This window comes from Theobroma cacao, chromosome 6, assembly GCF_053813885.1.
Source record: "Theobroma cacao isolate CCN51 chromosome 6, ASM5381388v1, whole genome shotgun sequence".
Lineage (NCBI taxonomy): Eukaryota > Viridiplantae > Streptophyta > Magnoliopsida > Malvales > Malvaceae > Theobroma > Theobroma cacao.
This window is the reverse complement of record NC_142644.1, coordinates 3,102,665-3,130,504: the sequence shown is the minus strand read 5'-3', so window position 1 is coordinate 3,130,504 and position 27,840 is coordinate 3,102,665. Positions and strand designations below refer to the sequence as shown.

At 32.3% G+C, this 27,840-nt stretch overlaps 1 protein-coding gene and 1 long non-coding RNA gene across 4 annotated transcripts; one reads left to right on the top strand and one right to left on the bottom strand.

Annotated features, from left to right (window-relative positions):
- Positions 1 to 34: 34 nt before the first annotated feature.
- LOC18595347 (Leucine-rich repeat family protein) lies at positions 35 to 9,554 on the bottom strand. 3 transcript variants are annotated; one of them, XM_018123482.2, is made up of 16 exons: positions 9,408 to 9,554; positions 7,439 to 7,733; positions 7,228 to 7,356; positions 6,918 to 7,125; positions 6,443 to 6,589; positions 5,898 to 5,972; positions 5,378 to 5,449; positions 4,574 to 4,645; positions 4,137 to 4,208; positions 3,983 to 4,054; positions 3,653 to 3,724; positions 2,934 to 3,005; positions 2,101 to 2,244; positions 1,695 to 1,766; positions 822 to 968; positions 35 to 730 (listed from the first exon to the last, which is right to left on the bottom strand). In XM_018123482.2, exons 2-16 carry the CDS (start codon positions 7,634 to 7,636, stop codon positions 546 to 548), a joined length of 1,737 nt encoding a protein of 578 aa, XP_017978971.1. In that variant the 5' UTR covers positions 7,637 to 7,733; positions 9,408 to 9,554; the 3' UTR covers positions 35 to 545. The 3 variants fall into 3 exon arrangements, with proteins under 3 accessions (XP_017978971.1, XP_088663516.1, XP_088663515.1); XM_088807390.1 differs by having other exon boundaries at positions 7,439 to 7,616; positions 9,408 to 9,535; XM_088807389.1 differs by having other exon boundaries at positions 7,439 to 7,673; positions 9,408 to 9,534.
- Positions 9,555 to 22,277: 12,723 nt separating this feature from the next.
- Positions 22,278 to 24,115, top strand: LOC148761989 (uncharacterized). The gene is made up of 3 exons (XR_016026938.1): positions 22,278 to 22,397; positions 23,043 to 23,127; positions 24,014 to 24,115. It is a non-coding gene; the product is annotated as an uncharacterized LOC148761989 (long non-coding RNA).
- Positions 24,116 to 27,840: the final 3,725 nt, after the last annotated feature.

Here is a 27,840-nt window from a genome sequence, read left to right as displayed (position 1 = left end):
AAAATATAAAACATAATATTTATATTAATAAAAATTTAAAACTAAAATATTTTTTATATATATATACACCGAGGCTAAGACACTCTCCAGAGTAAAACCCACCCCCAGACCCCAAATTTTCGAACAAAAAATCTGTGGGTTGGGACTGGATGGAACCCGTTGCCATCCCTGCTTCAACAATACCATCCACTTCATTCCTCCCTCCACTTCGCCCAACCATTCAATGCCATCCATTCATGAATCAATAGAAACATAGACAACAGCAGTACATGACAAACTGTTCTTAAATCATCCAAAGGATATCTACACCATTTTTTCATCTATTTACCGCAGCTCCTGAAGGGATGATTTCAGACCCTCCCTTCCATCTATTTACGCAGGCTTCCCATAAGAACCCTTGGTTCTGGAGCCGAGTTTGAATCACCTCCAATCACCCATTTGTACAGATACATCAAACATCTACTTTATCTTTTATGAACATAGATAGCTGTCCTCCCCTCTAATAAAAAGCTATTTACAGAAATATATCCACGCCACCATAAGGATTACTCGGGGCGGAAGTTCACCAGATTAGGGAGGTCAGCTGACTGAAGCTTCCTGATGTCATTTGCTGTGACCTTGCAAGACTCCAGGGTCAGAGATCTTAAATTCTTCAGTGGCTTTAAATGTCGCAACCCTGCACTTGTTATACGAGAATTTGAAACGTTCAAAGACACCAATCCTGTCAACCCTGCATTTGTATGAAAGTGCACTAGATGTGTCAGACCTCCACAACTTGGTTTGCAATTATAGATAAATGAAGTGTAAAGACACAGCAATACCAGAGATCATCTCCAATGTTTTATCCGTTAGGTTACAGTTCTGTGACAAATTTAGCAGTGACAGGGATGAAAGATCTTTAATATTCTTCACACCAGCATCAGTCAATCCTCCACCACATATTTCCAAGGAGCGCAAGTTCTTGAAGTCTATTCGATAAACAAGCAATTAATTTATCTTAAAATGCCAAAATATCAAGTGCATAGTTAGTTCAAATGGTCTTAAAGACCTCTTGTAAGAGCGTGAAACAAACTATAATATCTTAAGACTCAATTGTGAACAAGGCACTTGAGGTAGTTCTATGTTCTACAGCTAGTAGTCCTAAAGCACTGAGGTCAGCATGACAGTACAAAAGCTGATTTAACCTCCACAAGGCCAAAGTAAATAGTGATATCAGAGGCAGAGGATACATATCGTACACGGAAATAGAAGGGGTTCAAAACTATGTTATATGGACTCTTCACTTTACCCTAACGTAGTATGACATTTGAATCCTGAAAATTAATGTAAAATGGTGTAACAAACATAATGCACATGCGGACACTTACTCGTCTCTGACATCCTATCTGTGTCCATATAACATAGGTCCAAAATTCTCAATATAGTGGTACTTGACCATTCAGAAAGACTAGTATGACTCTACGCTTTACCTTAATGTACGGGTATGACACTTGGATCCTCAAAATTTATGTAAAAGACAGCCAAAAACAAAATGTACTTGTGTCGGAAACATACCCGTCTCTGACATCCTATCCGATTCCATATAAAATAGGTCCAAAATTCTGAATATTTCTTGATCATTCAGAAAGACTAGTATGTAGAACATTCTACTTTTTAAAAGGAAATTCAAAATACTCAAGTGTCATATATCATACTTCGCAAATAATTTGTCCCAGAATCAGTGATACGAGCTCCAAAAAGATCAAGATGAGTCAGTCCAGTCAAACCTGTCTCAAGAAGAAAAGAAAAATACAAGCCATTAAATAAATCTACAAATTAGAATGTGCTTATTTTATGTGTACGATTTAAGGAAAAGCATCCTAAGGTGCTTGCTAAAGCTTAAAGATGTAATGTTATGGTTCTTTGCATATCTAGAGCTTTAAAATTACATTAAGATCAATGCTTTTCTGATAATTAACTTTTTGACCAGAAACAAGTGCATATTACTTCGCAATCACTCATTTTAGAAAAATAAAAATAACTATTCAAAGAATTGAAAGAAGCACTTCGAGCAAATTTAAGGCAAAATCGGCCTTGACAATCCCTTCTGTATAGACTTACTTGTAAGAGCTGCAAGTCCAGCATCAGTGATTTGACGAGCATCCAGGTTAAGTGATTTAAGAGATGACAATCCAGACAGTTTTCTTAAACCACCATCAGTAACTATGGTAAATGACAGGTTTATACTCTCCAGGTTTCCCAAACCTACAAGGAGTAAACCAATAAAAAATTGGATGATCATGTATAAATAACATTAGATTCAAGGATGTATCAATATGCATATTAAGGTTCCTTAGACTACTAAATAAACATGGTGATTGCTCTCTCACAACTTTAAATCCTCTCTGTTAATCGACTTCCCACAGGTTTCTCTCTTGCGCATTATAACGCATGAACTCGTGTCAAAAGAGAAAGAAGATACACCTCTCAATCCTCTGTGTCAAAAGAGAAAGAAGATACACCTTATACTCCTCTCTTTCACAGATTAGTTAAAATAAAAATCAGTTAAGTAATAGCAAAAAGCTGGTATCATCCACTGGAGAGAATCATTTCACCCACATTGATACCATGTGTTCTTCCAAGCCAAAGGTTAATAAGTTTAATCCAGTGAATGTTTTAAATTTATCACTGTTGTATGAGAACTCCACCGCCTATAATAGCCCTGTGATACTTGTACCACCAGTTTTTAATATGATTTTCATCACTGCCAAGAACCCTCTAGGATATATATCATACTGACATCATACGGTTATTAATTTTGTAAAAGTTCCCTACTCTTAATAAACCTATTTCAGAATTGAAATTCATCTGAGCTTCGAGAAGCCTTCTAAAGAAGGATACAAGATGGGGGCAACGGCAACAAAGAATCAATTAGAGACATGGTGAATATCTACCAGAAAGATGGCGAAGGCCATTGCTTCCAACTTCAGTATCAGACAACTCCAAACATTTCAAACGTTGAAGACCTAAACACACAAAAACAGTAATATGCAAATATCAGCATTATTAAAAGTTGATGGTTTACTGGAGATGAAAGGTATACAGTGAAGAAGAAATATATGATGACAATGTTCTCCCAATACCAACAGAAGAAAAGCAAGCAAAGGAAGGTAGGAACCATTTAGTTAAATTATTTCTACTTAAAAAATGAAGCAATTTTAAACTTTCAAAGCACTTAATTCTTTTATAACCATATACTGAGCATGATTAGGCTCCAATGAAATATTGGTGCATATCAACTAAACATTGGCAGCATCTTCACCATATATCAAATGCGAACATAACATAACTAACAAGGCAATCTGATAAAAGAAATCCCAAAAAGTAAGACTAAAATATTCCAATAAACTCATTCTAGCCTTTGTATTCCTTAAGAAAACTCTTATAAACTAATTCTACTAGCCAGCAAAAGTAGTTTCAAATATCTTGCAATGGCAACTCCAACAAATTTATGCTGTATCTCGTGTTCTTCTTTTTTCTTTTTTTTTTTTTTGCCCTAAGCACACATATATCTTCATGTTTCTATGATCCTCCATGCCTAAATACAGATGTTGCCCTAAATCAGAACGAAACAGAAATTACAATCAAAGGTGATAGCAGTTTAAGCAATGACCTGTCAAGTGAACCAACCCGTCATCACCAATTCTACATGAATCTAAGTTCAAGCTCTCCAAATTTGTCAAACCTGGATCAAAGTAAAAAATAAAAATTAAGGACTGTAACTACCATTAATACAAATTATGTGAGAAATTTCCAATAGAAAAACTATATGAGAAGATCCTTTAATATGTTTCACAAAGAATAATCTCCCATTATTTAGATAAATAATTTCTGTTATATAAATAGCCTCTTCATTATCAGATCGCTATCTAACGGAGACCACATACATAAAGCAAGGATACATAGTTCAGTATTCTATCAAACACGAGAAGAGAGGGAGTACCTTTCAGGTGTACCAAACATGAATCACTGATGTCATTGAAACCCAAATTTACTACCTTCAGATTACCAAGCTCTGTCAAAATAAAAATTTCAATAAATCTAAGGCCAGAATTTTTTAACTCTATGCAATGGGGAAAAGTATGAAACCAACTTACGGGAGAACTTCTCACATCCATCATCAGATAAATTGCATCTGCTAAGATTCAAATATAACAGAGATGCAAGAGCTGTGCAATAAAAGGCCAAGTCAATATCATGTTTAATCTAAATGTATCCAAAAGAACATATACTTAAAGTTGAAATGATCAATTGTTTTGAATATTTTCTCACAATGACATGATAAAAGTTGAAACTGAAAGAGAAATCACGAAAGAAAACACCACCAGGAAGTTACCATACCAATTTCTCAAACCAAAATGCATGAGTTACTGTCATGAGCACCAAAATACTAATATGGGAAAAGGGAAGGGCATGGATGATTTAAATAAAACATCAACTTTTAACAGCAAATGCACAAAATGCAAATTACAGTTCCTGATGGAATCATCAAACATAGAAAATAACTAGTATCATGGATGCCAAGAATATAAACCTGAAAGAGAATCCAAACATGAAGCTGTAACTGGGCAGCCCTCCAAGTTCAAAATAGAAAGCTTTTGCAGACCTGAAACATAATTGAAAAGATAAACAATTTTAAGGAAATAGAAGTTCAATAATTAGTAACAGCCAATTTCAGAATTCCTATAATCTGCTAAAATGTAGAAGAATGCTAAAGCTTTACCTATCAAGTTGAGCAGGCCATAATATACACAAGAAAACCCAATGAAATCACAATGAAGAAATTTAAGAAGTTTATCAAATTCCAAATATTCAGTTGTCATAGGACAAAAATTCAATATACCACCGCTAATATGCAAATGTAAAAGAATAAAAGAAAATAAATCAGCGATTCACAAGAAGAAAAGGACAAAAAAGAGGGAAATTAAAAAAAATAAAGCATGAATTCTGGTTCATAAAACCTATCTAATTCAAAGGTTAATAAGTTTGACTCTCTTTGGGTGACAGAATGTGATTTTACCCAACATTATACGTGCATATGGAAAACAAAATCTTTTGTCTTCCTTATAAATCTAATATCAGCCCCCTCCAATTCAGATTGAAGCCATCACGCTCACCAGCCGGGAAAGAGGGGAGGGTGTTGAGAGGATGAATATTCATTGTTGACTGGTTGAACAACTTCATCTTAACATTCCAAACCATGCAGTACACTTATAAAAACCTTCCACAGTCATAATAGCCCAACATAAACAATCTATCTGTCATAGATGACTAAATAAGTTATCACCCTAATACCAAAATGTAAAGCATGATAGCAAATGAAACAGTAACAAAGTACCTTTTAAATAAGTAATGCCAAAATCTGTGACCTTGCTGCAGGAAATCTGCAAGCTTTTCAAGTTTGTAAGCCCTAAAGTGTCATAAGAGAAGTTAGCCCTGATACATAAAAGTGTAAAGCACATGCTTATTCAATTTAAAGTGTCCTTATTCAAAATGTGATTCATTATAGTAATCAAGTGACCCATACAAACAAACATCCACCAACACCTCATAACAAATTCGATATAGAGAAAAAGAACATAATGATTAACAGGACTCAAAAAGAGAGAGTAGCTTTGAACAAGTGTAGATATCTTTGATTGCCGATTGAAAATTATCAAACAAAGATGTTCCTAACTTAGGTCAATATCCCACAAGTTTCCTTTAAAGGAAGATAAAAGAAATATTTATAGATGTCAAAAAACATTGATATCATACAGCTATATTTACAGGGGAGAGACAAAAGGAAAGAGAGTTAAGTAAAGAATATGAATGTTCTGGAGAACTCTACCAAATGACAATAGCAAGAAAAGAATCACCTGAGAGAGGCTTCATATCAGCATCTGTTATGCAATTACACCATTTAATATTAAGACACTCTAACTTTGTCAAACCTGTAAATTGATAAACAGTGCTAATCAGCCAAATATTGAATATTTGCTGACACAACATCCATAATTAACATGCCAAAATAACAGCCTGTCGAAATGCTCTCTATGCTAACTATTTAAAGGGAAAGATCAGACCCATGACGAACTCATCTCTTTATGCGTTACTCTGTTACTCAAACATATCCACTGCTATAGAGTAACACAATGTAAAACTACCAACTGATCCAAACTCAAATCTACTCCACCACCATGCACCCTTGTACACAGAGAAAGAGGGGGAGGAGAAGATAAAGTTCAGTACTGCCCACAATGCTCTACCCTTCCCGAATATGTTCCTCAGAGGAGCCTTCTGCCTCAAGAACGGTGTGAGAAAGAGATGGCATGAAAAATTCATGTTTAGGGAAACCCAAAATTAAAAGACAAGGATAATCATACAAGTCATAAAGATAACTACCTTCAAAGGAGAAAATTACCTTTAATATGAACAAGCCCCCCATGAATCCCAGGACATTTCTCCAGGTCCAGCTTCAACAAGTTTACCAGGCTAGAGAAGGCAGTCATTCCTTGTGCAGTAATCCCACTGTTTCTCCTAAAACTCAGACTAGTCAAGTCTGAGAGACCTGAAACATTTTATGTCATATACTGGACCATAGAAAGTTACCAAGAAATACAAAAAGGCTGAATGAAATTAAATGAGATGGTTGGGAGGACGAAAAGAGCAAGAAACAAAATGACGAAACAGTAGAAGGATAACCAGGGAGGAAGGCAGAATGTAAACTGAAAAGCGGTTGAGACTACAAAATTCAATTTGGCAAAACCTTAGGCCATACTTGCATGGTTATTTTGCATCACAGGTTGCAGTTACAGTACTTGCTATTTACTCATTTTTGCCTATTACGGGAATTTGGCATTTGAATAAATCAGAATGGTAGAGCATAAAAAAGTTACCACTGATGTGTTGTAGCCCACGGTCAGAAATCTGGTCACAGTAATTTAGATTTAAGGCTTGAAGGTTTGCACAATCTTTGAGATATATCAACCCAGAATCTGAGATATCAGAAGCAGAGAGGTCCAGCGAAAGTAACGATGATCCTTGCGAAGAAATGACGTCCATCCAATTGTCATTAACCCCAGGGTATTCTCCCAGGTAAAGGTCCTATTCCAAAGAAGATAAGACCTCACAATTCAACTAGACTGATCAACAACTAAGTGGAAAAATATTTTGAAATCCAGCTTGCCAAATGTTTTCATCAATTACCTGAAGGGCACAATCTCGAAAAGCTTTAAGAGAAACATCAGTCAGACATTGGGAATTCACTAGTTCATTAAAGATCTGCTGACTTAGATCTCTTGGGAGCATAGAAAATGAACCATAATTATCTATATCCTGCTCATTAACCAAGCTTAGAAGATCAGTTCAAACACAGGAACTAAGGATTTGACACAAGCAAAATAAACGCAAGCTATACCTCCCGTATTTTATAAGTGCACAATTCCATAAGTGATGGGCATTTTCCTTTTCCCCTTTGACTTTCTACAACAGGTCTAGTAAAAGTTGTTGTCAACCACTTTGAACTCCCACTTTTGCAATATCTTCCAGAAACCCCTCTATGTAAACCATCTTCATTGTCCAATTGGTCTCTTTTCCTAGAACAAGCTCCCCCCATTGAGGAAATACCTTGTGATCAATATATGTCATAAAAACTGCAGCAGAACACTAATCCATTCAATTACCAAAAATGAAAACATGCACTTTACTTCACCCTGTAAAAACGAAAGAGTGCAGCAGAATAAGTATTTAGCTGACATCATCATCATCAAAGAACATGTATCACAAATAACAACCCTCAACAATGTTTTGGCTATAAGAAACCAGCATTACTAGACAAAATACTTTGGACAACAGGAAAACCAACTTAAACACCAGAAAGTGCATTTTGTTGATCATATGGAAGATGTCAGTAGCCAACTTGTGTTGATTATTATCACATTTCTACAATGATTGCTTCTACATTTAATGAAGAATCAACTGTGACTGCAACTTGTTACATGTTAACACAAATGTATTATCCTTCATATTTATACTTTGGGTTTCATTTTTTATAGAAGAAAAAATATCTTAGAATTCATGAAAGTGTTCATAGCTGAGGAGACTTTATTTTAAGTTTTTTGAGGGCAATCACCCAAATAAACTAACCACTGCCTGTTGCTTGTCTACATCAACATTAGTTTTTCCTCATAGTGCTCACCTGAATTTCAGAATCCACAAAATCCCCCCTCCCCTCCCCTCCCCTCCCCCACCGCCTCCAAAAACAAAAAGAAAGCAAACAAACAAAAGACCATACTAAGACTTTATTACTTCAATAAACAGTTTGACAACAACATCACTAAATGTAGAAAAAAAAAACCTTAAAATCACCAAATGTATAATATTATCGTGAGCATTGTCACATATGCAACATAAAATGCACCAGACAATAAGGAACTGAGAGGTTATTTATCTGACAATCATGTAATAATTGATCACTAGTAATCCACTCAATTCTATGTAACTATGAAAACAATTAAAACTGTAAAGAAAATTCATATGATTACCAGAGATAACCAAAACTTAGATTCTTATTGACCCAAAAGGGTGAACAAGAAGAGAATGTGTAAGTCTGAAGTCTGAACCCACCTTTCACAGACACAATCAACTCAATACAATTATTGCAAATATAAAAACTAAACATAACCAAAAGCAGGCTTCTTAAAACAAGATAAAGCCTCCATTCAATAGCTAACTTTTTTCTCTTATTTACCAAACGAAAGCTAATAGTTTCAATTTCACAAATATTATATACTTAGTTTGATGTTAATTCGTTCAACTTTTAGATAGCACTCTAATTAGTTTGATGTTAATTCAAAATAACGGAAATTCAAATTCACAGCGTTTTTCTCTTTAATCTCATCATAAAATCAACATATTTTCTAGTAATTTATTTCACACATTTTTCTAACTAAAAAAAAAAAATCAAACTCCAAGCTACTACTTCAACTAAATTAATTAAAAAAAACAAAAAAGAATATAAATTAAAAATAAATAAACAAAGAGAAAGGTAAAAAAAAAAAAGAAAAGAAATATACAGCGGGGGACTATGAACGTCAACTAAATACTCCGATTTCCGGGAAAATATTTCCGGCAAAACAGTTTCCTTCGGACGAAAACAAATGGTCCGTTTTCTTTCACTATAGAGAAGTCCTTGTTACTATAATCTAACAAAAATGATCTAAAGCTCCAAAAGTCTCAGTTACGCATCGATTTTAACTACAGAAAGCCTCAAATTTTGTATAATTTCTGCCGAAAACATTCATTATCCGTAAAAAACAAAAACAAACAGATATGAATAGCCAAAAAAATTTTAAAACAAAAAACAAGAAAAAATTCTCCATGAGTACCTTAACATGATCAAAGGCTTGAATTGATATTTATACGGAGAAAAATTCACAAACAAGAAAGGTTTTAATCAGTGATCAAAAAACAGAGAAAGTGAGAGAAAACAGAAGCTAAAGGAGAAGTGTGTAAGAGAAACGAGGCAAAAGGAGAAGAGTAATTAGCCAAGAGAAGCAAACGTGGCGACAATCCGAAGCAGAGTCCGGACGAACCGATGATTGACACGTTGGCTTGGAGTTAGGTGCGGTTGGAGTTAGGTGCACTGAAAGGATGATGAGATAAGAAAGAAAGGAGTAGAGATTAACTTTGGTGGGGTCCCCGTCGGAGAAGTGGGTCCCACATTTATTTCTTTGATGAAATAGATTTTTTTTCGGTTGGGTTTATCCAAAGGAATGTAGGGTCCACGTGGCGGGATTTAGGAGATGTATTGTTTTGTACACGCAACGTTTTTTGGGGGGTTCAGTTTATAATTATTATTAAGCTTTGATTAGTTTGTTTAATGATGGGCATTAGTAGTAATGATTAAATAATTAATGATGGGTGATTTTACAGTACAAGGAAATGTTGGCTATTGGGTGTTTAGAGGAGGCTGGTGTCCTTTTTCTCGTTGGTTTTCGGTGGGTGATTGAACATGGTTTTGGACAAATAAAAGTCAATCTGGTAAAATAGTCATCATACAAGTGTGATAGAAATATTAGAACATCATTAATTAAAAAAAATTGAGTAATATATGAAAAAAAAACATAATACTTGAAAAAATTTCTATATTGTTAAACAAAATTCAAATACATTTTTTATTTTTTTATATTCAATTAAGTTTATGTATTTTTTAGTTTGGATCAAATAAATTTTTATAAGTAATCATTGATTAATTATTATTAGTAAAAACAACACTTATTATTTTATATCCATATGACAGTGACGTGGAGAATAAAAAACGGGACATGGATATATCATCTATTATAATATATTAACATGTCACGTTAACACCACATGGTATAGAATAACAAATGATATTTTGACTAACAATAATGAATTAATCATTAATCATAAGAATTTTTTTTACTCAAAATAAGAATACAAATATTTTATTAAATATAATAGAAAAATAAAAGTTTATTTGAATTTTTTTAAATAATTTAAAAATATTTTCAAGTATTATGAAAAGAAAACAAATTTAATCAATACAAGACAATTCTACCAAAACAAAAAATAAAGGAAAAATGCCTAACTTAAAAGATCTTTCAAAATAATTATACTTTTTAAATTGAAATTATGAGAATATTTAATTATTTATTTGGTACTAAACTATAATTAGGTTGTCCCACTTTGATCCTGGTAAGCAGATTACACCTTTAACTAAGTTTGTTATCAAATGAGTAATGTATCCACAAATACACAATCATAACACACCACATGTCTAAAAAATGCCATGCCCTATTTTTCCTTTCTGTCCCTCAATTTTCTCTCTCTTCTACATTTTTTTCTTACTTTCGCTATGCTTTTCAATTGTTTTTGAACTTTTGTTTTCTACATTTTTATTTTTAATTCTCGAAATAAAAAATTTTAAAAAAAATGAAAATGATATGATATTGTTATAGACACATAGCACGTTATAATTTGGTGTTGGATATATCATCCCTTCGATTAACAAAATTAGTCAAAATACAATTTGCTTAATATAATGATAGTAAAAGCACCTAATTGTGAATTTTTTAAAAAATTCGAAACCTAAAAAGCCTTCAGAAAGTTTTCGATAGCCTTAAAACTTCCTTAGTCTCATCCTATTTTTGGTTTCTTAAGGTTTTTGAAAACGAGGGTTTTGAATATTAAATTAATGAGTTTTTTTTTAATTTTATTATAATATCTAAAAGGCTTCTAAATTTATTTTAAAAAATTCAAATTTTGTTCAATCAAATCTTTATATTTTTATTTTGAGTCAAATAAGAACTTATAATTAATAGTTGACTAATTGTTATTAGTCACTTGTCCTTCTATACTACGTGCTATGACGTGATATGCTTACATGTTATAGTAAATGATAATGAGGCATAATTATATTGTCATGTGACATTTTTACTCTCTACGTTAGTGCATAAATTAACAAATGGTATTTTGATTAATAACAATATGTCAATCATAGTCATAAGAGCTTATTTGGTTCAAAGTAAAATTATAGGGACTTGTTTGAATACGATAAAAGAATAAAAAAATTTTTAAATTTTTTTAAATAATTTCAAGGACTTTTAAACATTATGCCCTGACTTTTTCTATAAATTATGTTGATCTTGAGATTTTATGATGGTTTATAAGGTTATGTGTGGTGGTTGATGGGGTCGTATATGGTGGCTTATGAGTGTGTGTGGTTGTTTGCTGGTTTCATAACAAAAGTTATTTAAACTACATGGACCTATTTTTTCCTTAAACCTTAGTTATATAAATTTTTGAGATTGAAAATGCAATAAATATTTTCTAAGCCTTAGTTTAAAACAATTTATTAATAGAGTTGCTACATCTTTAATATTTGTATTTATAATTTATCTACATATTTATCTATTTATATATGATTTATTTATAATTTATATCTATATTATATATATCTATAATATCTATACCTATATATTAAGATTATCTTCGGAGGAGTCTAATTGATTGCCATGTGTTGTGTTCAATTGATTGATGCATGGCCTTTAATTGGGTTGGTTACGCTTTTAATTGAGGCAAACAATGGGGTGCCACTTGTCTTGGATTTTGATTGATTTAATGAAGGTGTTTATGGTTTTTTGTTTTCCTGGTGGTAAAGGAGTGGAGGGGTATTCTTAGATTTTCATAAATTTTTCATGGTATTTTTTACTTTTTCCATAATCTTTTTAGATTTTTCTTCATGTTAGGTTTTTCTGTTTCTTTCTTATCTTTCTTTCTCTACATTCTCTTCTTGTCTTTTCCCTGTTTTCCTTCTTATTTTTCTTTGCTGATTATTTTTTTTGTTTTTCTTTTTTACTTATTTTGGCTATATTATTCTAGCTTCTTCACAGGTTATCTTTTTGTATTTGTTTCTTGGTTCTTAGTTTTTCACAAGTTTTCTTCTTCTCTTTGGCTACTAATTCTTCTTTTATTTTGTTTTTTTTCTTATTTATATATGTATTATTTGAGCTTTTATTTTTTCGTTCTTTTGTTTGCGAATATAATGCACATCATCGATCGGGTGTTTTTACTCTTATATATATATATATATATATATATATATCTTATCTTTGCTTATTACTTTTTATGTTTTCAAGCTTTTTTGTTGTACTTCCAGGTATTTAAGTTTTACCAATTTTTTATTGGTGTATTTTCAAAATTAAAGGTTATGTCATATGATGAAAAGCTATCATTAGCTCAAAAGTTATGCCACGTAAACTGACATAATGTGTCTATTAGATAATAGGTAGGTTTTCATGTGAATGGTTATATCTCTTGAAAAATAATATTCAAAAGTTATGAGACATATTGAAAAGACATCATGGCTCAAAAGTTAAATGTGAAAAGTTATTGTTTCAAATTATAACTCAAAGGTTATAATTTATGGAATGAATATTTATTTTTTCATAAGATAACTATTGAAACAATACCTTTATCCAAAAGTTGTGTCTGGCAAAAATATAGAGATGCTTTTTAGACAAAATGTGTCTTTATGAAAAGATTGTGTCATCGAAGAAGAGACAGTTGGAAGCCTATATAAAGGGCTTGTTGCCAACTATTTTGACACACCAAAAAATTCAGAGACAAAACAAGGGTAGAAAAGTCAAGAGCAAAGAAAAGTGTTGTGTTTTATAAACATAAACACTTAAGTTCCCACCAACTACAAAGCTTCTAAATTCCTTATAATCTACTTGCTGCAGAAAGTAGGCTCCAAGGCTAAACAACTTTGCAAACCCTCGGGTGTATCTAGCGGTCTACTCTCGTTAAGTGCAAGACGAAGTTAGACGTTGGCTTTATTATATTACTAAGACTATTCGCATTATTCTCCTTTGCATACAGAGTGGTGAGGGTGAAATAAATCTTAAAGATAACGTTTATTTAAAGGCTTGCCTTGAAGTCAATTTTGCCTATTCTTGAATACTTTATAAACTCCCATTTGCACAAATAGTTTTAAGACTTATTTTCGTGGTATTCAAAATGGCTTCACTTAAGGAGATGGCTACCAACATTGACAAGTTAGACCATTTTGTAAAAGAATCTATGGACAAGATTCATTTATGGCAAAATGGTTTTACATTGGATCATAAGATAAGTTTCTTTCCTTACTGGATATGAATATGCATGATATTGTATTTGATATGTATGGAAAACGTATATTGGTTAGAAAGAAGGATTTTGTTATATTCATAGATGATCTTGATATGAATAAGGTTATTGTTGTGTCTTCTAAAATTGACATACTTCTCAAATCATGGAAAGATACTAAAAAAAGGTATAAGAAATAGAAGATATCTAATAAGGACCTTAGCAATCATCTTCGAATAGAAGAAGATTATCGCAAACAAGAAGAAGTCAAGTAAGATGAAAAAGAAAAAGATTCTAATGAAAAGATCTTGAGACTTCAAAGGTCCATATGATGGAACACAAAACCATCAAACAAGCTAGTCAAAAGAAAACATTCCGTGGGTATGAATGACAAAAGTCATAAGTTTAAAAGGAACAAAAAAGGGTCGTGTTTCCATTGTAAAAAAAACATGGACACTCTATGTAAAACCCGACCCTATAAATACATGTCATGACATACATGCATTGAGTAGCATATTATTACGCTAGAAAAGCACATAAGAATAGACGAAACATAATATTGTACCTAACGGTACACTTAAATTGATTTAACCTCGAACTAGTTCAAATAGGAATTGTAGGATGAAATTTAATATTTTATAGTCCAAGAATGACTAAAAATGATTGTTCGGAGTTCGAGGGTTCATTTGGGGTAAAATTAGAAATTTTGATATTCAAGGGCAAAATCGTCATTTTGCCACCTAAGATAATAATTTGATCATGGAGTGAAATTTTTTACCAAGATTAACTATTTGGAGTATAATTTAATGATAGGAAGTGAAAAAGTTTAATTCTTGTGATTTTTGGAATGTAGGGGCAAAATCATAATTTTGCCACCCACGGACAAAATTTGAGATTTTGAGAGAATTTAGATCAAATTTGATAAATTGGAGAATGGTATGAGTATAAGGGATGAAAAATATGTCTATGGGCAATTTTTCAATTTTTGGGGCAAAAATGTAATTTTTGACTTTTACGGGGGTAAAAGTGTAAATTTTAAAAATTACTCCACCGAGACTTTGGATGAGTCTGAAAATTTTATCTAAGCTATGAATATATGAGACAAGTGTATGGTGAAAATTTGGAAACAAATGGATGAAATTTTAAAAATGGGCCAATGGGAAAGTGACATGTGGCATTTGTTTTAATGATATAGTATTATTTTAATGAAAAATCAGCCCATTTAAACCCAAATTTTAAGTGCTGGCTGGCCATAAGGAAGAACAAGAGAGGAAATAGAGAGGAAAGGAAGAAAAAAAGAAAAACCAAAGAGAAACAAGAAAATTCAAAGGGAAATTCGCGGTTTTCTACCGTTTACGCGTCTAACGGTAAGATTTTTCGATTTTAGCTTGATTTCTACCTTTCCTATGCCTTTATTTCCATTTAGCATGCTTGAGGAGAGAGATCAAAAAGTGATATCAAGGGCTGGACAAAATTCTAGGGGAGAGAAATTGAAAATTTTAGGTTTTGATTTTTAGTTAAATTGATAGTTTTAGTTAGTTAAATGTGTTTAGAAATTAAATTGGGCAAGAAATCATTAAATTTTCACAATACCCACTCTTGGCTGGATGCTCAATGCTGTACAATGATGATGAATTGATTTTATTCTAAGGAAAATGAAGAGAAAATGATGAAAAACGATTAAACGTGATAGAAAAACAAAGTAGAAAATTAACCGACTTAATGTCCCATTTTTGGCCGAATTTTCCAAGGAAGGGAGTGAGCTGATTTTGTTGTTTTTAGAAGGTTATTGGCTGATATTTAATGGTTAGAAATGTTGGAGAGAGAATGGGATGATTTAGAGCTAAAATGGAGCGCGTTAGCAATTTATCGGACAAAGTGTCAAAAATAGGTTAATACCGCGTTTAAGCCGTTTTAGGCTATTGCATTTCATACCATGCATTAGTATAGGATTTAAGTTAATTATATAGTGATTTAGCATCAATGTGATGAATTGTGTAAATTTTTGTAATGTGTCTAGGAGGAGAGCCTTCCGAAAAAGGCAAAGAAGTCGTACCCGACAAGTAGTGATCGGGGCGCTTAGAAAGCTTTTAGTTTGTACAAACGGTGAGTAAACTTATTATTATTGTAAACTATCTAGAGTTTATTTTTAAATGCCCTTTATGTATTTTATGAAATGAGAACGAGATTAAAACGAGATTTTTGATGTTTTAGGAATAAATGTGACAAATAAAAATATATTGTATTGATTATGAAATTGAGTAATTGGAGGCTGCAAATTGACTTGAAAAATATATATTTTCCTAGGAATGGCTTATGAGAAATGAGTATATGTGGCTATATTTTGTGAGTGCATTTGGGAAATTTATGTAAGTTGATTTTACTATGCAGGCTGGATAAATAAATAAAAGCCACGTTATACTGTCGAAATTTTATTACAATTGGTGGGTTAGTCACTACAGTGACGGGTTTTCGTGGACTGTCTATTAGAGGGGCACGGTAAACCCAGTTATATAGTTACTCCGATTGTAGAGGCGAGGAGGGTAACTCCCGGGGTAGTATTAGAGCTCACTTCACGTCGAACCCCCACGTGAATGTGTAACTCGGCCAACGCCAAGGAACGGCTGGTTTTAAAAATAAAAATGTGTTTCACGTGTGAATATTTTAACACCCTTGACGGACTCGGTTAGATGCCTCGGCCAAGGTATCCCCGAGGATTAGTTTTGGCTTGAGCCTTGTTTTAATAAAAGACATAAGCCTTAACAACTGTTTTGGTAAATTACAAATATTTTATGGTTTAAGAAACAAATTGAAAACATTATGAAATTGGTTGAAATTTGTTATTTAAACTTGCCTCCATTTTACTCGCCTTTAGATATTTATGATAATGTCTGTTTACTCATTGGGATTTTATAATCTCACCACCCTCCTTTCCACCCATTTCAGGTTCAGTATAGACTGTAGATAGCTGATCTCATCGAGGACTACCGTTGGATTTGCATTTTCCAACCGTAGGTTCGCAGTCCTCTTTACTTTTGTTTATTTGGGGGCCCTCTTGTTATTGTAAATTAAATTAAATATTTTGGCTTACTGTATTTCAGTATGAATAAATTTATTTAACTTTTACGCTATAAAAATTATTCACGTATAACTCTATAAATATTGTTTTATAAGAAAATAGAATATTTTTCTTAATATTTCTTTTATTTTCTTATTATATTCAAATAACCATAATTTCGTTTTAAATGAAGATTTTAGACTTTTAAACTCATTTTGAATATGAATTATGTGTTTTGTACTTGTATATTACGTTTTAGCCAGTTTCAAAATTTTTGAGAAAAAAAAGACCAAAATACCCTTATGTGGCGAAAATTTTATTTTGATTGTTTTTGATCTAAAATAGTATATATTATCTAAAAACTCGATATTTAACAATGATTGCTCACAAGAAAGGAAAGAAACTGATATGTAAGCCTTGTGGGGTTCCAGTTGGCATTCCGGATAATGAGTGTCAATTGAGACGTCGCGGCGATTGTCATGGGCCTGAGGGAGGTTTCGGGTCGTGACACTCTAAGGCGGAATGTAAACTTTTGAAAAACAAGACACAATGTGTGTACAACAATAAATTTGTAGCTGTGGTTTTTGAGGTCAATCTTCTCCAAGATGATGGAGCATGGTGGATTGACACTGGTGTAACTAATCATGTATGCAAAAATAAGTGCTGCTTTAAGACTTTGGAAGCAGTTAATGATGGAAACATGCTATACATGGGAAATTCCTCCACTACACAAGTGAAAGGAAAAGGCACCATTGAACTTATGTTTACTTCTGGAAAGATAATTGTACTAAACAACGTCTATTATGTACAGGAACTAAGAAAGAATCTTGTGTCAGGTGGCTTATTAAATAAGTATGGCTTCAAATTAGTATTTGAAGCAGATAAGTTCATCTTTATAAAAGGTGGACATTATGTGATAAGTGGACATGTGGCATTCTTATTATACATTAAGGTATAATGATGCCAAAATGTTAATACCATCAAGGTCCACTTGATAAGTGGGTGGTGTATGGCATTCCTATTATACATGGAGGTATAATGGTGCTAATATAACATCTTGATATATGGTGCATTCCCATTTTTTCATCAAAGGTATAATAGTGCAATATAGATATTCAATATCGTTGACATGACATTCTTAATATGCAATAAAGGTGCAATGATGCTTATGTGAACATATACCTTAATGTGTTAGTTTGACATTCCGATTGTACATTAAGGTACAATGATGTCAATTGAGAAATAAGGGAATGTGTGTAAGCTTGTAAAGTCCTTGTATGAATTAAAATAAGCACCTAAACAATGACATCAAAAGTTTGATGAAGTTGTGCTAGCTAACGGCTACAAGATCAATCAATCTGACAAATGTGTCTATAGTAAGTTCTATAATGGAAGAGGTGTCATCATTTGTTTATATGTGGATGATATGTTAATCTTTAGTACTAATTTTGGAACCAATGGAAGACACAAAAAGGTTCTTGTCAAAGAATTTTGACATGAAAGATATGGGTATGGCAGATGTTATTCTTGGTATAAGAATAATGAGAGACAATAATGGCCTAACATTATTTAAATCTCATTACATCAAAAAGATTGTAATAAATAATGGCAAGTTAGATTGTATACCAATGACTACGCCTTATGATTCTAATTTAAGGCTAATACCCAACCAAGACAAGCTAATAGCACAAAATGAATATGCAAAGGTGATTAGGATGCCTAATGTATGCCTTGGTCTATATAAGGCTGGATATTACTTTTGCGGTTGGGATGCTAAGTCGATTTACAAGTAATCCAAGTAAAAAGCATTGGTATGCTGTTCATAGAGTTCTAAAGTACTTAAAGAGTACAAAGAAATATGGCATTTGTTATTCAAGTTTTTCTTCAATTTTAGAAGGGTATACAGATGCTAGTTGGAACTCAAATAAAACAAATTATACATCCACGACTAATTGGATTTTTACAATTGGTGGGGGTGATGTTTCTTGGGGTTCTAAGAAACAATTTTGTCAAGCAGACTCCACTGTGACGGCTGAATTTATAGCCTTAGCATATGCCACCCAAGAAGCAGAATAGTTGAGAGATTTACTCTATGAAATTCCGTTGTGGCCTAAACCAATGGCACCAATCTTGATACATTGTGACAATGAAGCAACTGTATCAAAGGCATATAATCAAGCTTACAATGAAAAAAGTCGATATATTGGACTTCAACATAGCATTGTAAGACAAAAAATTAGTGATGGTATAGTCACTATAAATTATGTGAGGTCTGGTGAAAATTTAGTGGATCCGTTTACCAAAGGTCTTAAAAGGGACTTGGTAGTAAAGACCTCAAGAGGGATAGGTCTCAAGCCTATCAACTAAATCTCCAATGGTGGGAGCTCACATCGACGCTTGCGATCGACCTATAAGTCTTGGGTACTGACCATTCTACCACATGGAGATTGCAAGCACTAAAATATATTTTTCATCCCAAGGCGTATAGTGCTTGGTTCCGTAATGTGTAAGGTAAGGTTGAACAAAAGTTCTTAATAGACCCATAACATATATATGTTGAAATATTATAATTACGGGGTACTTCCAATGGGGGCTACCTATGTGAGTGGAAGTGTGGTCGCTTCTAAGAGCTAAAGGCTTAACTTTGACAGCACTCATGAATGGATGCAAAACATAAAGCCATAAAACATGTTGGAAAACTAGATACAAAGTGAGCAAGGAAGCTTGTGTGTGTTTAATGGCCCGACTAGTCAATGAAGAATTGATGGTTTAATGCTTGGTCAACCACTCAATTTAGACTAGAATCAACCACATTCACTAAGTGAAAGTTCAAATCTCCGGGATACCTTCATTTATGCACAAGGTTCTCAAAATTGTTGGTATTTAGAAATTTTGAAAATAGTGGGGGATTGTTGGTGTATTTTCAAAATTAAAGGTTATGTCACACGATGAAAAGCTATCATTAACTCAAAAGTTGTCACGTAAAGTAACATAATGTGTCTATTAGATAATAGGTAGGTTTTCATGTGAATGGTTATGTCTCTTGAAAAATGATATCAAAAAGTTATGAGACATATTGAAAAGACATCATGGCTCAAAAGTTAAATGTGAAAAGTTATTGTTTCAAGTTATAACTCAAAAGTTATAATTTATGGAATGAATAGTTATCTTTCATAAGATGACTATTGAAACAATACCTTTATCCAAAAGTTGTGTCTGGCAAAAATGTAGAGATGTTTTTTAGACAAAAGGTGTCTTTATGAAAAGGTTGTGGCCTTGAAGAAAAGACATTTGGAAGCCTATATAAAGGGTTTGTTGCCAACCATTTTGACACACCAAAAAATTCAAAGACAAAATAAGAGCAAAAAAGTCAAGAGCAAAAAAAAGTGTTGTGTTTTATAAACATAAACACTTGAGTTCCCACCAACTACAAAGTTTCCAATTTCTTATAATCTACTTACTGCAAAAAGTAGGCTCTAAGGTCCAACAACTTTGCAAACCCTCGGGTGTATCTAGTGGTCTACTCTCGTTAAGTGTAAAACGAAGTTAGACGTTGACTTCATTGTATCCCTAAGACTATTCGCATTATTCTCCTTTGCATACCAAATGGTGGGGGCGAAATAAGTCTTAAAAATAAGGTCTGTTTAAAGGCTCGCCTTGAAGTCAATTTTGCCTATTCTTGAATACCTTATAAACCCCTATTTGCACCAACATTTTTTTTCTTTCTTAATCTTTTCTTATTCTATTTAACTGTTGATTATTTTTTCTAATTTTGTATTTTCTTTAGTTTTTCTGCATTGTTTGTGTTTTTATTTTTTATTTTTTCTATTTGTGAATGTCATGCATATCATTAATTGGGTTTTCTTTTTGCTTATATCTCTTTCCTTTGGATTTTACTTTTTGTGTTTTTAGGGTTTTTTTTTTTTGCTCTTGGTTTTGGTAGTTTGGGAGCTTGAATTCCACTTGATCCACAAACGATGATACTCGATTTATTTACAAAAGCTTCAATTTTTTGTTATTTTTTGCTATTTGTTTTCTTTATCTAATAATTGCAAGATTTGTTTTAATTAGTGGAGCTTGGCTGTGAATTGGGTTTGTTTCTATTTGGACTTTGACAGTGGCTTAGTTGTTGCAGGTGGTGGAGGTAATAGTGCATGATTTTCTTTTGTGATTTTTTGGTCTTTTAGTAAAATGAAAGAAAAAAAATTATTCCACCAATTTTTTTAAAGATTTATATATGGTGGCAAGTAAAGTTTGGGTGTGGTTTTGGAAAAAGAGTTTGTGCGGTTTTGGGAAGAAGGTTTTATTGTGGAAACAAACACATGGCTCGAGAATGACTGAATGATAGAGAGAGGTACACATCAATCACTTTTTCTTTCGTTTTCTTCTTTCACCCAAAATTAAAAAAAAAGAAATAAAATAAAATAAAATACTAAAATAGGTATGTTGAAATACCTCATACTTTGATATGGTGATAAATAAAGTTGAGCGAATGCAAATTGAAGTCAATTAAAATGTTTAAAAGTGATAAAATACGAAAGGAGTAGTTTAGGATAAAATATTTCGCAAGTGAGAAAATAATAATAATTTTATCAGAGGAGAATTTGTGAGATAAAAGGTGATTCAGAAGTCAATTGAGACATAATAAGGTATTTCAGATACCAAGGAGACAAGATAAAATTTTTAAAATATTAATATTTAGCCGGATGTCGAAGTCAATCAAGAAGAAGGATCATATGGTTGATCCAAGTGGGGGAGAAGATAACAAGCCCGACTCTATAAAAATAATTGTCATGACATACATGTGATGGATAGCATGTTTGCATGCTAAGAGAGTCCCGAAAAAAAAAAATTTACAAAAGTCGGTATTGTACCTAAAGGTACAATAAAGTTGATTTAAGCCTCAAACTAGATCAAATAGAGAATTTATGATGAAATTAAGAATTTTACAGTCCCAGAATGGTTTAATATGGTAATTCGGAGTTTGAGGTCTGATTTGGAGTCAATCCGAAAAATTGACCGGTTAGGGGCAAAATGGTCATTTGCCACATGGGGACAAAATGAAAATTTTTAGAAAAGATTTTTGGCCCCATTTGACTTATTGGAGTAAGATTTGAGGTTTAGAAGTGAAAATTTTTAATTTCGGCATAATTTGGAGAAAAAAGGTAAAATGGTAATTTTGCCACCCAGAATAAAAAATTTAATTTTTGAAAGGATTTTGATCAAATTTAATTATTTGGAGTGTGAAATGAGTATGAGGAGTTCAAATTATGCATTATGGCAAATTTTCAATTTTTGGGGCAAAAATGTAATTTTTGAAAAGTTCGGGGGTAAAAGTGTAATTTTGAAGAATTTGCTCCACCAAAACTTTGAAAAAATCTGAAAATTTCACTTAAGACTTGGATAAGTCAAAGGGAATGCATGGTGGAAAAAGTAGGACAAGTGGATGGCTAGAAAAAAAAATGAATTAATAAAATATTCAAAATATGAATAAAATAATATTATTTTATTAAACTAATTAAAAAAGTATAAAAAAAATCAGCCCACCCATTCTTCTTCTTCAACATTCGGCCAAGCAAGAAACAAGAGAGAGAAAGGAGAAAATAAAACCCTAGCCAAGAAATTTAAAGGGAAAATAGGTGGAAATTCAAAAATCAAGTGAAAAAAGGTAACATTTCTTAAATTTGTCTTGTGCTTTACCTTTCCCATGCATTTCCCATCATTTTTCATGGTTGAATCATGTGATTTGAGGATGATTTCAATTCTGGTCATATGGATTTAGAGAGAGAAAGTTGTTAGATAAATTTGATTTTGAGTTATGTTAGTGTTTAGTGTTAGTTTAGCATGTTTATGAGCAAAACAACAAGAAAAATATTTATCTTCTCCATGAATTTCTCTAGGCCGAATCTAGCCAATGGTATGTGAGGATGAGGTTGACTTTATTTTAAGAGAATTGGGTGGAAAAATGATGAATTATGAGGTTGAAAATTAAATGGAAATTTTCAGTGCAATAAATTGAAATTTTTACCCACTAGGGGTAAAAGCGTAATTTATAGTGCGGACTGATAAATTGGACCAAATTCACAGTCATTGAGGTATTGTGGATATAATTGGATAATTGAAATTGAAATGGATGGAATTGGAGTCGAATTGGGGATTTTAGGAATTTACACCGTGTATAGGCGAGTTAGGTCGGACACCGCAATTAAGCGATTGTCTAGACATTTCAAATCCTATCTAGTGCATACGCATGGATAAGAGCCTGAAATAATTTACGATAAATTGACACAATTTATTGAATTTTGTGTCATAGATTATGGATAGCTGGTGAGTCAATTGTTTCGGGTAAGGAACTGCACCCAAAGGCGGAAGATAGGAGTATTTCTACTCCTAATACTGTGAGTGAACTTATTATCGTCTTAATTATCTAGAGTAGTTTTATACAATTGTGTGATTTTATAGAAAATGAGTTTAAATGGTAACTTTCTACGTTTTAAGAGAAATTGTGATTTTATAAAATGATTTTGATTTTATAAAATGATTTTATAAATTTTCTGGAAAATCGAATATTGGTTTTGAAAATAGACTAATTGGAGACTGTCTGCTTGTGTTGCAAATTTATGGTTTTGAATTGAATGGCTTATGACAATAAATGAGCATGAATGGCTAAACTAATTTTAGTGTTAGAATTATTTATACTGTGTATTCAGCCTTGAGAGGTTAGGTTGCGATAAATTGCCATGTCATCCTAGAATGAATTTTATTGATTTGTGGATTATATATTAATTATTTACTGCAGAGGGGGTTCCGTGGACTAGCCTATTAGAGGGGCACGGTAAACTCCATTATATTATTACCTCGAACGGAGAGGCGCGTAGGGTATCTCCTGGGGTAAAGCTTAGGGTTCACTTCACGCCAAACCACCACGTGAAGGGGAACTCAGCCAACGCCAAGGAACGGCTGTATTTTCTCAAACTAAAAATATATTTTAAGTGTATACGAAATTTTAACAGCCTTGGCGGACTCGGTTGGATGCCCTGCGCAAGGTATCACCGAGTATGAGTTTTGGCACGAGCCAAAGTTTTAAGAAATTCATAAGCCAAGTTGATTACTCGATTTATATGGATTGATTTTATTTGGTTGAAATGAACTGAAAGGTAATGAAATTACAGTATGATGACTTATTTTAATTGTCTCCATTTACTCGGCTTTAATACTTTAGATGGTATCTGTTTACTCACTGGGATTATAAAATCTCACCTCTTCTTCCTATACATTTTTCAGGCTCAGGACAGTTTGTAGATAGTCGAGTAGGACGAGAACTAAGCTCGAAACTGCATTATAGAAAGTAAGAGTTCACAGTCTTACATCCTCTTGGTCAATTGGAGCCCACGTATCATCGCAGATCAAAACTTATATTTTGGTTATCTGTATTTCTATTCATACAATTTTTACTTTACTTTCATGTGCGAAAAATTATTTACGAATATTTCTATAAAAATTTATTTTATGAGAAAATAGAATATTTTATTTATTATTTTTGAATAGTACTAGTTGTCAACAATTTACTTTCAAATGAACGTTTTAGATACTTAATTTTTTTTAAATCATTAAATATATATTTTCGGCTTACCTACTACATTTTTAGCAAGTTTCGAGGTTTTTGACAAAAATGACAAAAATGCCCCTGTGAGCAAAAAAAAAATGTTATGTTATGATTTGGAAATGATTTGTAATCCTTCGTATTTTGATTATTTGATAACTATTGCTCACCGGGGAAGTGCGAAAGCTGATACGAGAGCCTTGCGAGGTTTCGATCGACATTCAGGGTGAAGAATGTTTGTCGAGGCTTCGCGACGATTGTCACGGGCTCGATGGGGAGTTCCGGGTCGTGACATATGTGCTAGAGAAATTGTATGTCATATACATGCATATTATTATTAGAGTCATCATATTGATATATTATGTAAATTCATCATTAGAATATGGAAAAACTGTTATACTATGATGAAAGTATGAAATATCATTTTATCTTGACTTATGCTATCATGAAAAATATACTACCATAAATATACCATAAATATGTTGTTTACCTTTACAAATTTTTTTTCTTATTTGACATTTCATGTATTGTAAAGACATTTTCATAATGTTATATATATTATGAAATTTAATATTATATAATAGAAATACTATATATAGTTAATTTACTAGTTTGGTTTTCAAAATTCAATGTAGACTTGGCAATTTTAACACGACACGAGAAGACACAGGTAAATAGGTTTTAGGTTTAGTTTTAACGTGTTTTGTGTCTAATTGTGTCTAACACGTTAAGATACGAAAATTTTGTCGTGTCCAACATGACAAACATGTTTAAACATATTTACTTAATCGCGTTATTGTGTTTAATCGTGTTATCGTGTTTAAACGTGTATACGTGACACATTTAACCTATTAAAAATTAATAGTTAAAAACTATTTAAACCTTATATAAATAATTATTTTAATAAGTTTTTTTAATTTTATAAAAGGTATAATATAGTTATACATGCTCAACCCTAATTTTTAACTTTTGGTGATTATTTGATATTATTATTATTTTTGTTTTGTTATAATTATTTTTATAATTATAGATTTTAAATTTAAATAATAAAATTATATTTAATTATAAATTTTTTTATTTAATCGTGTTAAACGTGTTATTAATAATGTCATGTCGTATATTGAAACGTTTAATAAACGTGTTAATCGTATCGTGTCGTGTTACACGTGTATTAAATGTATACGTGTACATGTTTTAAATTTAAGACACAAATATTAAACGTGTTGTGTTCGTGTTTAGCCATCACATGTTTCGTGTCTAACACGTTTACGACAAGTTAACACGAATTGCCAGGTCTAATTCAACGCTTCCAGCTTATTTTTTTTTAATATTTGTTTACTTTTGATTAAATACAAATTAGAGTTAGCTTCTTATATATTTACTGTTTTACTCTGATGCAGGATAATGTCCAAGAAAATCTGCTGAGATCCACTTAAGTTTGCCAAAAAAAATTTTGTTTAAGAATGATTACCAATTCAGTGCTGTATACAATTTTTTTTTGTAGCTTTTAGCAAGATATAACACTTAATGTGACTTATTTAGTCATATTGCCTTTAATTTTTTGACAAGCACTACAAAACAAACAATTAAGACCAAACGAACATTTTATGATAATTTTTTGTAGCATAAAATACATTGACCCCTTCGACTTTTAACCATAAGTACACATGAGTCCATTAATTTTCAAAATGAATACTCTGTCCCAAAATAATATTTTTACTGAACACATAAGTTCTATCGTTAGTCAACCGTCAATATTTTTATTAGTTTAATGACATGGTAATATTTTAAAACAATTTTACTTTTCCTTAATTTTAAAAATTATCACCATATAAATTATAATTTTTCATTTTAAATTTTTTTCTTTTTCAAAAAAAAAATCTTTCCACTAGGCACCCGCAGTCAGTGGCACTCCCTAAAAAAGCCCCAATATGGTGTTTCCCAAGAGAACTTAGGGAGATCTAGTCGAATCTGGCATTCCATGGCCAGATCTGGCCGTCGGTGGCTGGTCGATGTAAGAGAGCATCGCCGGTTGGCTTGAGAGAAAGGAAAATAGTGAAAAAAAAGGAGCATTTTAAACATTTCATATTCAAGCATTAATGCCGTTTACACATTTAGGGCAAAGTGTTCATTTTAAAAACTAATGGATCTATGTGTAATTATGGCTAAAAGTATAGGGGTTAGTGTATTTTACTCTTTTTTGTAACAGATTGTGCATATATCCAAGCACTTTGTCTATTTATAAGCTTAAAATGTGCTTTTATATTTTTTGTGAACATTACTCATTACTTTGGTAGTTTGGACACTTTTGTCATATTTCAACTTTTTATTTAACTTCTATGACTATTAACATAAAAAGTTCTTTACATCACTTCAATTAGTACTCACAAAATAATTTTTTTTTCCTGTAGCAACGTGCAAGTAACATACTAGTATATATAAAAGTAGGATGATGTGCTATTGTTTCAATTAACTTCATTTGGGCTGCCAATTGTCATCTAATTGGAATGTTTGCCCTTTTTTTGGGTAAAATACTCTCACATCTAAATTTTAGTCATAATTCCATGCAGGTTTATTAGTTTTTGAAATAGATGTCTGGTCCAAAAGAATATCTTCCGTTAGACACATAAGTCCAGTCGTTAGTCAACTGTTAATGTCTTCGTTAATTCGATGATGCGGCAATATTAAAAAGATAATTTTACCCTTCATTAATTTTGAAATTTACCATTACATAAATTATAGTTTTTTATTTTTAAAAATATATTCTCTTTTTTGCAAAAAAAAAAATTCCCCTAAGCCACCCGATGGCCAGCGGCATTTGGTGCTTCATCGAAGAGGAGAGCACTAGATCGGTGCTCCCTTCTCGGTGCTCTCCTCTCTTTGGGAGCACTAGATCGATGCTCCCTTTCCTTAAGAGCACTAGATCAGTGCTTCTCTCCTTTGAGGATCACCTACCGTGGGTGGTCAGCCGACGAATGGAAGTGTTGCCAACTGACCATATTGTTTAAGAGAAAAAAAAAAGGAGAAAGAAGAAAAGGTATTTTAGTCTTTTCATATTTTTTGTTAACGATATTTGCATTTTTTAGTTTTATTGTCTATTTCAAAAATTAATGGACCCATGTGAAATTATGATTAAAAGTTAAGGGGTGAGAATATTTTATTCTTTTTTTTGCTTCAGGTGATCAAAAAGGCGTAATTTTGGTTGACACTTCTTTTTAGGCTTCCATAGATCGAAACGGCTTTATTTAGGTTTCCTTGCTTGGACTTTTTTTTCCTTAAGGATTTTGTGGGTGAGTGCAATTTGTTTTTCTATTTTTCCTATCATTTTGGTTTCTTCTTTTTGAGGCTTTGTAGAGAGATTAGTATGAGAAGTATTGGTTTTTACATAAACAATGGGATGATCAATTTTTTTTTTTACAGAGGGAAAAAGAAGGGAAAAGGAAAAGGGAAAAAGGATGAAGGTATGAACGAACAATGCTTGGCAGCAAGGGTTTAGCTATTAGGGTTG